General features: G+C 39.3%; 1 protein-coding gene across 2 annotated transcripts in view; it reads right to left on the reverse strand.

Annotated features, from left to right (window-relative positions):
- Nucleotides 1-15,530, reverse strand: part of Smad4 (SMAD family member 4) — a 76,684-nt gene that overhangs the window by 46,182 nt on the left and 14,972 nt on the right. For both annotated transcript variants that reach the window (XM_028864721.2, XM_028864719.2), the window contains exons 2-4: nt 9,833-10,208; nt 8,159-8,333; nt 7,551-7,580 (exon numbers count right to left, since the gene is read on the reverse strand). In XM_028864721.2, coding sequence (XP_028720554.1) covers nt 7,551-7,580; nt 8,159-8,333; nt 9,833-10,081 — 454 coding nt within the window. In that variant the 5' untranslated portion in view covers nt 10,082-10,208. The remainder of the gene's footprint in view (nt 1-7,550; nt 7,581-8,158; nt 8,334-9,832; nt 10,209-15,530) is intronic.

Here is a 15,530-nt window from a genome sequence, read left to right on the forward strand (position 1 = left end):
TCCTTTCTTAGACTGTTGGTTTAAGGGAATCAGAAGCCCAAAGTGGCCAGGGGACAGTCTGAGTTTATAGTTCAGTGGAATGTTTGTTGTATCTCCTGGCAGGAGCACTCTTCACTTTAGAACCAAAACTTCTAAACCAGATTAAGGTCCCAGGACAGGAAGCAAAACTTTTCCTAGTGGATCACTAGGGGCAATAATGGAACTATTCCCTTTCCTACCCCTTAAGTCCTGGACCCGTGAATCCTGGCTATGGGAAAAACTATACCATATATTGCCAATTCAAAGTATATTGCTAACTTCTTGGAGAACCCTACCCCAGCTATCCAGGCTACTTCTACCTAACTGGCACTGTAACTGTGTCTTCAGAAGGCTGATCCATGCTTTCTATCAGGCTAGCTGCTTTAGTATGTTGGAAAACATGGTAAGACAAGTGGATTCCATGACCATGGGCCCACTGTCAGACTTCTCTGGCTATGAAATGAGTTCCTTGGTCAGAAGCAATACTGTGTGGAATAACATGATGGTAGATAAGGCATTCTGTAAATCTATGAATGGTAGAGTTGGCAGAAGCATTACATGCTGGAAACATAAATCCATAACCAGAATAAGTATCCATTCCAGTAAATGTGGGAGCCCACAGAGGTTTCCTAGTGAGAACTTACTAAGGGTCAGAGAATCTGAGCTTACTTTACCCAGCAGGGCTGCATAATGGGATGATTTGATCATGGGCATGTTTACCAGGTGTTTGGAAGGGTCTACACTTGGCTGTACGGGGTGCTATGATTTTGCAATGGGGAGGTCTTTTGCCTCTCTCCTTGGAATATTATAAAAAGCCCTTTTGAATAAATTTCTGGGCTGTTGGGTATTGATCCAGGCCCTCCTGAAGCTATCCTATGTTTCTTTCTTTCTTCTCATTGTCTAGGTCTCTCTTTCTACCTAATATTTTCATATCCCTCTCTCCTTCTCCTAAGAACCCTTCAAAAAGTAGGAGCTGGACTCCTACAAGTAAAGAAAAAGTATTGCCCTTTCCATGAAGCAAATGGTCCAAATGTAGTCAACCTGCCACCATGCTACTGGCTGGTCACCCCAGGGAATGGTGCCATATCTGAGGTTCTGCAGCAGCTATAGCCAGGTCAGCCTTGGTGATGAAAGTCCATGTTGTTTCAACCACACATAACTTCCATATGTGCCCCTTGGGCCACTTTGTTCATAGAACCAATGGGCAATGACAGGAAGGGCTGGGCAAAGAGACTGGCTATGCAAAGAACAGGAGTTCAGATTACTGAACTCTTCTGCTGAAGTCACCTTCTGATGAGCAGTTACATGGAACACAAGTATCCAAGTATCTTCAAATCCATTGCCCATTCAAAGAGATTGGTTCACATCTTCCCCAAATGTCTTTCTCACCCATTTTCTAACCATACTGTTTCTAACTCCCTAACTATGCCATCCATCAAACCATTGGCTGCAACAGATGAATCAGTACACAACTGCATATCTGATCATTTCTCCTTCAAAGCAGAACTACAACCATGTGTACGGTCTCAAGTTCTGCCCACTGTGAGGATTTTATTTCACTGGCATCTTTTGGGGTTGTCCTGGGTTGGTGCCTGTATAACATACCAAACTATCAGGAAACCACACCCACACCCTAGTGTGGTTTCTTCTCTTTCTCAGTTAACCATTCATAAGGCACACCCACCCCATGAGCCTACAGGGAGATGCTTGAGAACTGAAAACATTTTAACAGGAGCAGAAACCATAGGCATTTGGGCAACTTCCTCATTTAACTTCTTTGTACCCTTAGGACCTTCTCACTTCAATTTGATAACAGATTGCTACTGTGCACATCCTATTTTAGGACTTGGTGGATCAGGTAACACCCAGCTCATGATGGGCAGCTCTGGTCACATGGTAATACTGTGGCCCATTGTCAACTATTTAGTTTCCACTAAGGCAAAGAGCTATCTCTCAAAGAGAATAGTTGTCTGAAGATAACGGTAAAAACCTTGCTCTAGAATCCTAAGGGTCTTCTCTGTGATTCACCTAGATGGGAATGTGCTGTTTCTAGAATCCAAATGGGTCTACCAAACATTTTGCTACTTTCTTGGTGGTAGAAGGGGTCAGGTGCAATAATTACCCTTTATCTTAAAAGGATTATCTCTACATGCCCCACACCAATGAACTTCTAGAAATTTCACTGAGGTAGAAGGTCCTTAAATTATGACTGTATTTATTTCCCATCCTCTGATGTGCATGTATGCTACCAATGAGTCCAAAGTTACCTCCTGCTCACTTGGTCCAATCATCACAATGTCATCAATGTAACAGACTAGTGTGATATTTTGTAGAAGACACAGATGATCAAGATCCCTTCAAAGTTATGACACAGGGCTGGACGGCTAATATATCCTTGAGGTAAAACTATCAATGTATACTATCGGCCTTACCAAGTAAAAGCAAATAGCTTCTAGTGGTCCTTATGGACAGGTACCATGAAAAAGCCATTTGCTAGATTCAATAATGGCATACCATATACCAGGAGATGTGTTAATCTGTTCAAGTAAGAACACCACATCTGGTACAGCAACTGCAATCAGAGTCACTACTTGGTTAAGTTTTCAATAGTAAACTCCCATTCTCTACAATCCATCTGTCTTCTGCACAGACCAAATTGGAGAGTTAAAGGGAAATGTAGTGTGAACTAACTAACACCCTTGCATCTTTCAAATCCAATCTTAGGAAGGCTTTGGTTTGATTTTTCTGCAACATGAGCTCTATGGCTGCTGGAGAGGAAATCCCCTTCCAGGGCATGCTGGAGGCCATGGGAGTATATAACAATTGGCAATTAATAATTCAGGTGTTGACCCACCAGAGGAGTAATCCTCTGATGGGATCAGCAAGGCTTATGGGACCACAGACTCTAAAAAGCCAGTTGCTTCTGTCTGTAACTTCTCTCACGTGCCACTTTTTTCTTCCCTAAAAACAGCTATGGGTGTTTTCTCACTTGTGTGTTTATCTCACGTATCTATTCCATCTATTGGGCACAAATATAGTCATACTCAGACTGACATAGGAAAATACTGTATTCTCAACTACAAAGACAGCTTTTCACGTTTAGCTGAGACCTCAGAACAAATCCAAAACAGACTAGTTGCCCCTGCAGAGAATACACAAGGATAAGTTCCCAAGAGTCTGTTGAACCAAGGTCAGGCACAGAGCAACTTTAGTAGACATAATTTTCTCAGCAACTGAGTTTCTGCACATAACTCTTAGCCTCAAGGTCCAGCCAGCTAATTGTTTATTGTTTAAGTCTTGAATTTCAATGTCACTCTCTGTCTGGGAACACTAACCACTCAGAGCTACGTTTACTTTACTCACCATACCCAGTCAGCACAACCTCCCTAACCTAAGAGAAACTGTGTGATCAGAATGGCTCTGTTTCTTATTGTTTAATCAAGAAATGCTTTGTGACCTGAAAATGTAATTCCTATTTGTCCTGAGTTTTTGCTGTGGAGACAGAACTATGTATGAAGGGTAGAAAGATGAGGAGAGTGAAAGAGTGAATGAGTAAAGGGTGAGTGAAGAATGCAGTAGTGTGTGAAGGAATGTAGCAGAGTAGAGAGAGGAAAGGCATACACAAGAGAGATGTGTGCACAGAAAGATATGGAACTATGTAAAAAAGAGATGTAACTGTGTAAAAGGGGTATGTGGCTGTGTGGAGAATGTATGGAACTATGTAGAGATAGATTTTTCAGGGAGGATTTTTCAAGATGAAGTTAAAGAGAAAGTTACTATCAGAAAGCGTGTTATTTCCTTATTAGCCCTCAGATAGAAAAAGTCTAACTCTTGCTGTATTCATGGATTGTTTTGCATACCCTAGAGGTGGTCTTGGAGCAGGCTCTCCAAAAGGTTGCAAGTAAGGTCACACTTAGAAACCTTTAGACTATGCACATCTGGAGCTGGTTCCATTAACTTCATTCTTTTCTTTTGCCACTATATCTTGAGATAGTAGAAGTTGGTTAATTTTATCCGTAAGCCCATTTTTTTGTTGTTGTCAATTTATGCAGAAATGCTAGAAGCAACCAGCTAGCGTCATTATTTTTCTTATTATTCCACAAATTGTTAAAAGTTTTATATATAGAATCACTAAATTCCCTATTCCATATAGCAAACCTTTTAAATATTTCTAACCATGGGATTTGAGAGTTCTCAATACTACCAGGGGCAACTTCAGTACTTGTAAGTGTTGGCAAATGGCCAAGCCTGTTCCAGATACTTAACTCATCCTTACAATTTAGTTTCCCTAGACCCACAAACTGTTATGAGTAAGAGTTCTCTAGAAAAACAGAACTAACAGAATGACTGGAAAAAAGGGTATATATATATATATATATATATATATATATATATATATATATATATATGACTTTATGAGAGTAGCTTACAGGCTATCGTCAAGCTAGTCCAACAATGGCCATCTTCCAAAGGAAAATCCAAGCATTTAGTAGGTGCTCAGTCCATGAGGCTCAATGATTTAGCTGGTCTTCAGTATACATGAATGGAATCCTGAAGAAGTAGGCTCTAATGCCAGTGAATGAACTTGCCAGCGAGAGTGAGGGAAAGCAGAGCAAAAGCTTCCTTCTTCCACGTTTTTTATAAATCTGTGGCCCAGATTTAAGCTGAGTCTTCCAACCTCAAGTGATCTGGATTTAAAGTGGATCTTCCCACCTCAAATGAGTCAGTTAACTAAAAGTCCCACAGTCAGTTAACTAAAAGTCCCACTAAAAGTGCCCAGCTGCTTGTGTTTTTAGTTAATTATAAATGTAGAAAAGCTGACAACTAAAAATAGCCATCACAAGTACCAAATTGTAAAATATTTCTCTTTCTGGGTCCATATTCAACAAATTCATTTACTGAAAAAAATATGTATTGAGTATCCATGTTCTACATATTGTTTTAACAAATGAGATAGATATATCAATAAAAACAAATACGACTAAATTCACAGAGCCTCATTTTTTTTTATAACTCTTTTCTGTTGTTTAATATATCATAGCAAACCAACACTACTCTAACTTCTAGCTGAGCAAATTCCTGGATCTCTAGGCACAAGTCTCCTAATCTGGAGAAGAGAAGATAATTCACCTACCACAGAAAAGCGTTAGGTGAACAATGGCACAAAACACTCTTTGTGGTAGGTGAAATAGGAATGACCCCCATAGGCTCATACATTTGAACACTTGGTCATTAGGGAGTGGCACTACTTGAGAGTGATTAGGACGTACGGCCTTGTTGGGAGTAGATGTGGCTTTTTTTGGATAGTGTGTCACTGGGGATGGGCTTTGGGGTTTCAAAAGCTCAAGATAGGCCTAGTGTCCCTCTCTTTTCCTTCTGCTTTTGGATCTGGATGTAGAAATCTAAGCTACCATGAATGCCTGCATGGTGCCATGTTCCTCACCATGAGGATAATGGACTAAATAAATCTCTGAAACTATAAGCAAGCCCCAATTAAATGCTTTCTTTTATAAGAGTTGCCTTGGTCATGGCTTCTCCTCACAGCAATAGGACACTGACTAAGACACTCATAAATTACTTAGCTCAGCACCTTACACAAAATGAGCATTCAATAACTGTTAGCTATTTTCAAGCATATTTTTAGAGTAGTCATAAGATTACGAAATTTTGTATGAGAGGTAAAGAATGAATTCTCCAGAAATGACAAAGAATAAGCTTAAGTCACTGGGCATTCTGTACTGCCACAGGTAAGCCACTCACTCGATAGCATGCCACTCTCCTGCTTTTTCTTCCCTCCAAAAGACTCTGAACTCTGAATGGAAGAAATATGCCACATTTTTCTTAATATCCCTAAACCTTAGCACAGTGCCAGGCAATAACAAACTCACTAAATATTTGTAAAATGAATACATGGGACAATGTGGTCACAGAGTTTCATGAAAGAGATGAGCTATGCTAGAAATAACAACCACAAGATCCCAAGTGACAAGTAAAGGAAGTATTTCATTTTTCTCAACTTTTCATTACCTGGCCTATGATTATTATTTTTGTCCAGTTCAAAATGAAATGTGAAAAATGTTTTCCAAGCAAGTCAGTCAGGCAAGACTGTCTACAAAACTGCCACCAGGGGGCTCCACAAGGCTGACTACAGCCTTCGTGTCCCTGAAGAGAGAACACCAACCCACACAATCCCTATGTGGAACCTCACAGCCACCCCATGTTGATATTCTGAAATTACCACTACAATTTCCTAAACCCTAATTTCCACTGAGAAAACCCAAGAACTATGGATGGAGAACGGTGACAACCTGAAGTATGTGTGTTTACAAGATATCCTGTGTTGGCAGAGGCAGAGCGTTCAGCAACCCTAAGCGACCATTCCCAGACCACCATGGCTCCCACTACCACCACCCACAGTCCTCCGAAACCTGTAAGCCAGAAGAACAGCACGCCTCTGTTACCAGGCACATGGAAGAAAAATGGAAACTAGAGCCAAACAGCCTTTTCCAAAACGCTAAAGTCATATGGTATTTCTGAGCCATCTCTAGGATTCTAAAGAATGAAATGCCGTACCACTACCTGCCTGCAAACAAGAGCTCACTCTTTTAAGATGACGATGGCTCTGTATCAGAGAATCTCCAAAAATAAGTTTGTTTTTTTTTTCAGAGATTTTAGTTTGTTAATAGGTTCTAAGTTATTAGAGCTAAAGATTTAAAGAATTCCATTTTCACATATACCAAAACCCTAAATTAAAACCAAGTGGATTTTCACACCTCAAAACATTTTAACCTTTTGTTTCACTGAAATACGTTTTCAAAATATAATAATGTCTATTTTAAAATAGCATCACTATTATCATTCATGAATGTAAATTAGGGTGAAATGAAGAAAAACTGGAATAGATATTTTTGTAAGATATGGTACACACAATTCCAAATTATCACACACTATAGTTACTGATACCATTTAAACTGGTTATTTGATTTTCTTTCAAACAGCTGTTTGTCAATTAAAACCTGTTAAAACTGAACATTAATTAGACTTGTGTCCTGGTGCATTCATCTATCACGCACTTCGAGAATTTTAGCTCATGAGTAGCAGTTCAAACTCAGAGAGCCAAAACCTATCTAAATCTAGTATTGGGGGGCTCCAGAGATGGTTCAGCAGTTAAGAGCACTTGCCGCTCTTTTAGATAACCCAGGTTCAATTCCCAGCACCCACAGGAGTAGCTCACAACTATCTGTAACTCTAATTTCAGGGGATTTGATGTCCCTTCTGGCCTCCACAGGCACAAGACACACACACAGTAGACAGAAATACATGCAGACAAAATACTGCAAAAAATAAATAAGTTTAATAAGTCCAATTTTAAATGTTAATGTATACCTCCTTACAAAATCTACATGTTCATAGAAGCAATTTTTTCCTTGTTAATGTTACTAGCTCCTACACAAATCACTTGTTTGTGAACAAAATATAAACAAGACATTATACAAAAAAACAGAAAAAGTTATAAGAAACCAGTTACTTACCATTACTCTGCAGTGTTAATCCTGAGAGATCTTTTTTTTTTTTAAGGGAAAGAAAATGAAATATAAATCATTACCATAAACATATCTTCCATTACATAAACAACATCAATTTAAGCCAGAGATTATAAACTTTATGAGCCATTTCAATTTAAAAGTAGCATAAAAATCCTAGCTATATATTGCTTAAATTTATAATGCTTCCCATCTTATTTTCAACAACAATGTACAAAGTACACTTTTTTTAAAGTATCAATTTTACATACTCAGTTCTAGAAATCAGCAAATCTGTTCCCAACTTTGTTCAGAGTTGAGTATTTACATTTCGTTTACATACATTTCATTATCTGAATCTTGAAACAGGCATGGTGGTGCATACCTCTAACTCCACTACTCAAGAGGTTGAAGGGAGAAGATCAAGAGTCTTCTTTGGCCAGCCTAGGATATGAGACCTTGTCTAAAATAAAATTTTAATTCTGATTCTTTAACTTTATTTGAAGTCTTAACTAGTCCTCAAATACAAGCTTCAAATTAGAAAAATTAAAATATTTATTATTAGGGTCTTTTCCCTTTTCACATCGATGAAGGTTCTGCAATGACAGTCAACTTACCAATTCCAGGTGAAACAACTCGTTCATAGTGATACGGATTCACACAGACACTATCACATTTTAAGTCAAATGCATACTGACAATATTTAACATGTTTTAGTTCGTTCTTGTGTAGATCAGGCCACCTCCACAGACGGGCATAGATCACATGAGGAAATCCTTTCCGACCAGCCACCTGGGAAAAGAAACTATTTATTCAGTATCAGTTTTGTATTATACATTACACTACGGACTTAATATATGTTCTCATTTAATCTTCAAATTCTACAAAGTTAGCATCTGTGATACTGCAAAACATACACATAGTTTTGCTCCTTTCATACAACTAAAATCCTAAGACTTCTAAAAATGGCATCTTTCTTCTGAGGTATGAGCTGACTGAAGGCTACAGCTCCCAAGTATCAGAATGGGGGCCATCACAGGAAAGACGGGGGCAGAAAGGGAAGTTTAGCCCCAACATCTGTGGAAGGGAAAGGGGCTACTATGTAGAGTTGATCACAATGACTTAAAATTGTATCTAGGTAATGAAACCTGGAGAGGAAAAAGGAAAGAAACAAAGAATAGGGTTTAGAAACTTTGCAATGGCTGAGCATGTGGAGGTCCCTGGAGATTGGTATATCTGAAGAGGGCATGGAGGTTTACCTTGCCTACACAGCTGTCAATCTATGGCCTTTGCAATACCCTTCATAATGGTAAACAAGGTTTCCTCAATTATGGGAGACACTTGAGTAAATTAACTGAACCGTGGGTGGGACTGTGGGAACCCTTTATAGACGACAGAGAGAAGCACAGGTAAAACAACCAGACGATTATGATTGGCATCTCCAAGTAGACCGGGTCAGAACTGAATTGAATTAGAGGATGCTCAGGTACATTACCTGCAGACCTGCTTATTTACCAAGATAAAAGAAACCTTCACACCTTTTAAAGTCACAAGAGATATGTCTTCAGCATATAATAAGAAAAACTGGTTTGAGAGTCCACTCTCTACCACGCCTCCACTGCCAAAGTCAGATTATAACCATCCTTTCCTGTGAGTCCAGAGCTCAGAATATCTACAGCAGAGCAATACACACCTGTAATCTCAGTGCTCAGGAAGCTGAAGTGGGAAAAAAATAATCTCAAGTTCCAGACAATAAATAACCTAGCCAGGATCACACAGCAGAGCAAGAATTTGAACCAGAGCAAGGTTTGCACTAGGTTTTCAAAATGCAAAAAGTATGAATTTGTCATAAACTATGCATAAAATTTAGAAATAAAATTTTAAGTATCTAGCAATATCACATTTCTACACTTTTTCAAAAAAAAATGATATTGTTTAACATGAAAAAAAAAATGTGACCAGTGAATGTTTCAATACCAATGGAAAATATAACATACTGAAATTATAGGAGTCCAGCCTATCAGTTTGGGGATTTACAATACTAAAAAAGGTTGGCAGATAGGGGGAGTGTAAACTATAATGATGAATACCAAAGTGCTAAAGGTAGTTCTCATTTATTTTTCAAATTTTCTTCAATGAACTATTTTTGAATAAGAACATAAGAAAAACTTAAGATCCATCTTTTGTGTATTCTTCCACATACTCTCATCACACACACTGGCAACAGATGCACAGTATGTCAAGAGACAGAGCGATGGACCACAGAAGACACACAAAACTCGAAGACTAACCTGAAGCCGTCCATCCAGTGTTCTCTGTATGGTGACACATTTGCTAGGGTGAGCTCCATTTGTAGTTATAGCTGTTATTAAAGAATCCAATTCATCTTTTTTCTCTTTCAGCTTCTTTACCAAACTTTCAATTGCTCTTTTTGCAAATGTTTCACTTTCTCCACCTTGTCTATGACACATCAAACTATGCACAATGCTCAGACAGGCATCATTACTTGTTGGTGTATTTGTTATAGACATATTGTCCATTTGCTCAAGTTTTTTCTTTTAAATCAAACTCTCCAAGTTCTGGAGTAATTCTGATCTTGTGAAGGCAGTGAAAACCAATGGCCAATGCTGCAAGAAGAGCTGTCAGACATCTGGTGAGCAGGGTAACCTAAGAGAGAGAGAGAGAGGAGAATGCATTTCACAAGGTAGATGCAATTATGTGGGCAAAGAAGAACTGTTCCACTGAAGTCAAAGGACTCAATGCTCACAGTTTTAAAATGTTTAAGTCTGAAACAGCATGACTATAAAATATAGCTAGTTTTGATATTCCAAAATCATTTAAAAAAAACAAAAAAAAACACAGGCCTTCTCATTCATGACGAGCGAGGCACACTGAGTCAAGTCTTAGCAAACATGCCATATCCCGAACCTTTGCTTAGTTATTTCTACACCCTTTCTATTTTTTATGCCACTGTTGCAATTCTGAGTCTTCTTGGAATTTGTACTAATCACTGGTAGTTAACACTCACTTCCTCTAAGTTAGTGGCTCTCAATCTTCCTAGTGCTGAGACCCTTTAATAACAGTTTCTCATGTTGTGGTGACCCCAATAATATTATTCTCATTGCTACTTCATAATTGTAACTGTGCTACTGTTATGAATTGTAACATAAATATCTGATATGTAGGATATCTGATATGTGACCCCCATGAAAGGGTCATTCAACCTCCATGGGGGTCGTGACCCACAAGTTGAGAACCACTCTCTGGAATTATTTCTTAAATGCCTCTTTCAAATTATATCCCCACATAAAGAAGCAATTGTTCATGTCTGTCAATAGGCATCACTTATTCATATATACAAATACAAATAAAAAGTTGGGAAAGGTTTGTTTTTGAAACAAGGTTTCACTCTGTAACCCAGGCTGGCCTGGAACCCACAGCAATACCCCTACATCAGCCTCCCAAGTGCTGAGATTATACCCAGCTAATAGTCACTGAAGAGACACTTTACAGATGGAATCAGAGATCGGACTAGGATTCCAGTTACACTAAGAAATTAGGCAAAGAGTTACTTAAACTCTGAATCTAGAAATAAAAGGAGAATTCAAAAGAGAAAGATCACTGTGAAGTATGCTGCACATAGTACTTGGTATGAAGTACTTACTGTCTGAATCCTAAAACATTTGTTTTTAAAGGATAATATTCCAAAACACATTATACATTTGTTTACATTTTCTCCTAATAAAATGTACCATAGAGAGGCTGGAGAGATGGCTCAGTGGTTAAGAGCACTGACTGCTCTTCCAGATTAGCCGGGTTCAATTCCCAGCACCCACATGGCAGCTCACAACTGTCTGTAACTCCAAGATCTGACACCCTCACATAAACATACATACAGGCAAAACACCAATGTACGTAAAATAAAAACACATAATTTACTTTAAAAAACAAACATGCCATAGAACTATAAGAAGGCATTGACAGGGGTATGCCACTTACACTTCAAAGGTATATAGAAGGTTAGGTAAAAGGACAGCTCACGCCCATTTGAATTTGGAAAACTAGCATTAGCTTCCAGATTTAGCACTTGCTATTAGACAGTGAACTTAAAAATGAAAAATGGCCATGTACTCAGTGTGCAAAGTCTTACTTTTAAGGAACGGTGATTTATTCATGGAGAAAAGGAAGAAGGGAAAAGTAAAAGAAATCACTGTACAGTGAAAAAAGAAAAGGAAAATAAAACGGTAAACACGAATCTTGGTTAAGCATAGTAGTGAACATCTGCAATCCCAGCTACTCGGGAGACTGAGACAGGAAGACCATAAATTCAACACCAGACTGGACAATTCAGTGAGAGATTATCTACCAAAGCACACGCACACATACCCCTCTTTCTTAAGGCTAGGATATGGCTGAGTAATACAGTGCCTGCTTAGCATGCTGAAGACCAAGAGTCAATCTTCAGACTGGAGGAAGGGGCAACCTTCCAACTGATCTGATATCTCTCACTGCCACAAGTTTAATTCCTATATTACATGCACCTGTTGTGGTGATTTGATAAATATGGCCCCCATAGGCTCAAATACTTGAATGCTTCATCACCAGGTGAGTGGATTAGGAGTTGTAACCTCAATGGAGGAAGTGTGTCACTGGGGGTGGGCTTTGAGGTTTCAAAAGCCCACCCCATATGCAGAGTCTCTGTCTGCCTGCAGAACAGGACGGAGATCTCAGCTACTGCTCCAGCTCTATGAGTAGTACCACACCATGCGGCCATCATGATGATTACTGTGAGATTGTCTTTCTGTATGCTATGAATGTGTTGATACCATTGGTTAATAAAGAAGCTGCTATGGCCTATGGGGAGGCAGAATAGAGCCAGGTAGAGAATCCAAGCAGAGAGACAGGGAGAAGGCGACAGTCAAGAGATGCTGAGGACTGCCGAGGAACAAGATGTAATGAACACAGGTATGCCATGAAGCCATGTGACAAAACACAGATTAATAGAAATAGGTTAATTTAAGACAAAAGAGATAGCTAGCAAGAAGCCTGAGCCATAGACCAAATAGTCTGTAATTAATATAAGCCTCTGTGTGTTTACTTAAGACCAAGTGGCTATGGGACACAGAAAAACCTGTCTACATTTAGCACCCATGCGGTGTACATACACCCACATAAAGTCTAAAAAAGCTTAATAAAAAGGGGGGAGGGGGACTCTAGACCCACAAAAACGTGAGTCAACCGCAGCTTCTTGGTAGGTGCATTTTTTTCAGATAGGCTAGCAGCTAACAGATGTGCCGCTCCTTTAAGAGATGGGCTTCCTGGTTCGTGCTGGCAGCACTGATGGGAACCAAAGTTGCAAGGCTTAACAGTTTAAAACTTTCTGAGGGGGTTGGGGATGTAGCTCAGTGGTAGAGCGCAAGGCCCTGGGTTCAATCCTCAATTCAAAAAAAAAAAAAAAAATTTATTCATTTGCCAGGCGGTGGTGGCACATGCCTTTAATCCCAGCACTTGGGAGGCAGAGGCCGGTGGATCTCTGTGAGTTCGAGGCCATCGAGTTCCAGGAAAGGTGCAAAGGTGCAAAGCTACACAAAGAAACCGTCTCGGGGAAAAAAAAAAACTTTCCCAGTCAGAAAAGGATTAAAAATACACAATAAAGACAGATTCAGATGGGGGGAAAAAACCCTCTAAACAGGCACAATCTGTTTTTAAAAAGATACATAGGCTTGAGAGAGAAGAAAAAGGATATAGTCATAAAAATAAAACGAAGTCTTAAAATTCATATATATATATATATATATATATATATATATATATGAATGAGAGAAATAAGCCATGTAAAGATGGAAAATACACAGTCTGGATACTGAATACTATTGTGTTGTCTTTAGGTTTTTTTTTTTTTTTTTTTTTTTTTTTTTTTTTTTTTGGTTTTTCGAGACAGGGTTTCTCTGTGTAGCTTTGCGCCTTCTCCTGAACCCTGTCACTGCCGCCTCTTTCTCTGGAACGTTCGCTCTTTGGCGAGACGCAGGCTGGCCTCCTGAACTCACAGAGATCTGCCTGCCTCTGCCTCCCGAGTGCTGGGATTAAAGGCGTGCGCCACCACCACCTGGCTTTTTTTTTTTTTTTTTTTTGGTTTGTCTTTAGGATTTTTAATTGCAGAGCGACATTTGATTGTAAAGGCTACTAAGTTAAACCAACATATGTATTTTAAAGGTATCTTGACTTCAAAATTTGGGTCTAAGGATATGTTGCTTTGGAAAAGAGCTTCTATTACTGTTTCCACAGAAAAAAATGAGAACCTGTGGAATGCTTCCAGACTAAAATGGTTTGATCAAGCAAGACCCCCTGAAAAATCTCCAATGGGAACAGATGGCCCAGATGACCCAACATTCCAGAGTACCTCTGTTGCAGTTTCCTCTGAGTTATGCATCCAAAAGGCTTCAAGGCTGCTGGCTGAGATGATCCAGCCTCACAGACTACTCCAGTCAGGACTTGACCATGGTCCTAGATTTTCTCAGGGTCCCCATAGTATTGGCAGCACCCCCAATCAGCAGGAAGTAGCCTAGAAAACTATACCTGCAGTCCCAAAAAAATGGATTATGGATGTTTGTCTTTGTTTAGGGGGTTTGGTTATAAACTGTTATTGGTCTTAGTCAATCTCTTTCTAAGAGAAAAAAGGGGGTATAATACAGAAATGATAGGATAAAAGGGTAGATTGAATCTACTTAATAAAAACCACAACTATTAGTCTTACATAGTTTACATTGGTATGGATTTTGGTGTATTGATGCAAATTTAAGGTCAATTTTGTTATACTGTATGTGTATTTCTACTCTTGTCTAAGGAATTATATTTATGCGACTTATTTAAAATTGTAATGTATCATTAAGTTTTCTAGGTATACAAAGATATATTTCAATTAGGTAGGTAATCTTCAAAAACTTCAAAGACCCATAGAATATGGCACTTAAAATGTTTTAAGAACTAGCCTGGTGGTGGTGGCGTATGCCTTTAATCCCAGCACTCGGAAGGCAGAGGCAGGCAGATCTCTGTGAGTTCAAGGCCAGCCTGGTCTCCAAAGCGAGTTCCAGGAAAGGCGCAAAGCTACACAGAGAAACCCTGTCTTGAAAAACAAAAAAAGTTTTAAGGCTTTTCTGGACAGTGAGACATGTCTGCTACTGGCAGTACCAACTGCTTCAAAGAGCGTGATGAGCATCGAAGAAACTCGTTATGGAGTTTGCTTACAATATAGAAAAAGTTAGCCATTTGGGCAAGAAGTTGCTCTTGCCTGGACTGCTTGACAGTATGTTGTGTAACGTGGACATGCAGGACCCATAGGAAAGTGACCACTGGACTTTGCCAAAACCGGTGAGAATGTCCTTCAGGTTCCTGCTTCACAGAAGAAACTGCCAGACATTCTGCAGGGCACAGAGAAAAGTGACTGATGAACTTTGCCAAAATATGCAAAATGGTCCTCCAAATTTCCTGCTTCACTGAAAAATATGCCAGAGATTCTAGACCTGTCAGCTGAAGATGGATGCCCCAATGTTATAGAGGAACTTTGGGTGACTGTCCAGGCAGTCAGATGTAGATGTAACCAATCGTCTTATTAAAATAAGAAACACAGAGCCAATGTAAAAGAGAAAGCCGAGAGGTCAGAGCTCAGAGATAAAATCTTACCTCCTGCAGTGCTCCTAACTTCCCCGAGAGAGAGCTACTTCCTGTTTGTCTGTGTTTAAATAGTCTTTCTGTTCTGCCTTCTCATTGGTTGTAAACCCAACCACATGACTGCCTCATCACTTCCTGTAAGTACCGCCCTCCAGGTCTTAAAGGCGTATGTCTCCAATACTGGCTGTATCCCTGAACACACAGAAATCTACCTAGCTCTTCTAACCACCACGCTCTTGCTATGGCTCTAATAGCTCTGACCCCAGGGCAACTTTATTTATTAACATAAAATTAAAATCACATTTCAGTACAAATAAAATA

The sequence above is a fragment of the Peromyscus leucopus genome, chromosome 19 (assembly GCF_004664715.2).
Source record: "Peromyscus leucopus breed LL Stock chromosome 19, UCI_PerLeu_2.1, whole genome shotgun sequence".
Taxonomy (NCBI): Eukaryota; Metazoa; Chordata; class Mammalia; order Rodentia; family Cricetidae; genus Peromyscus; species Peromyscus leucopus.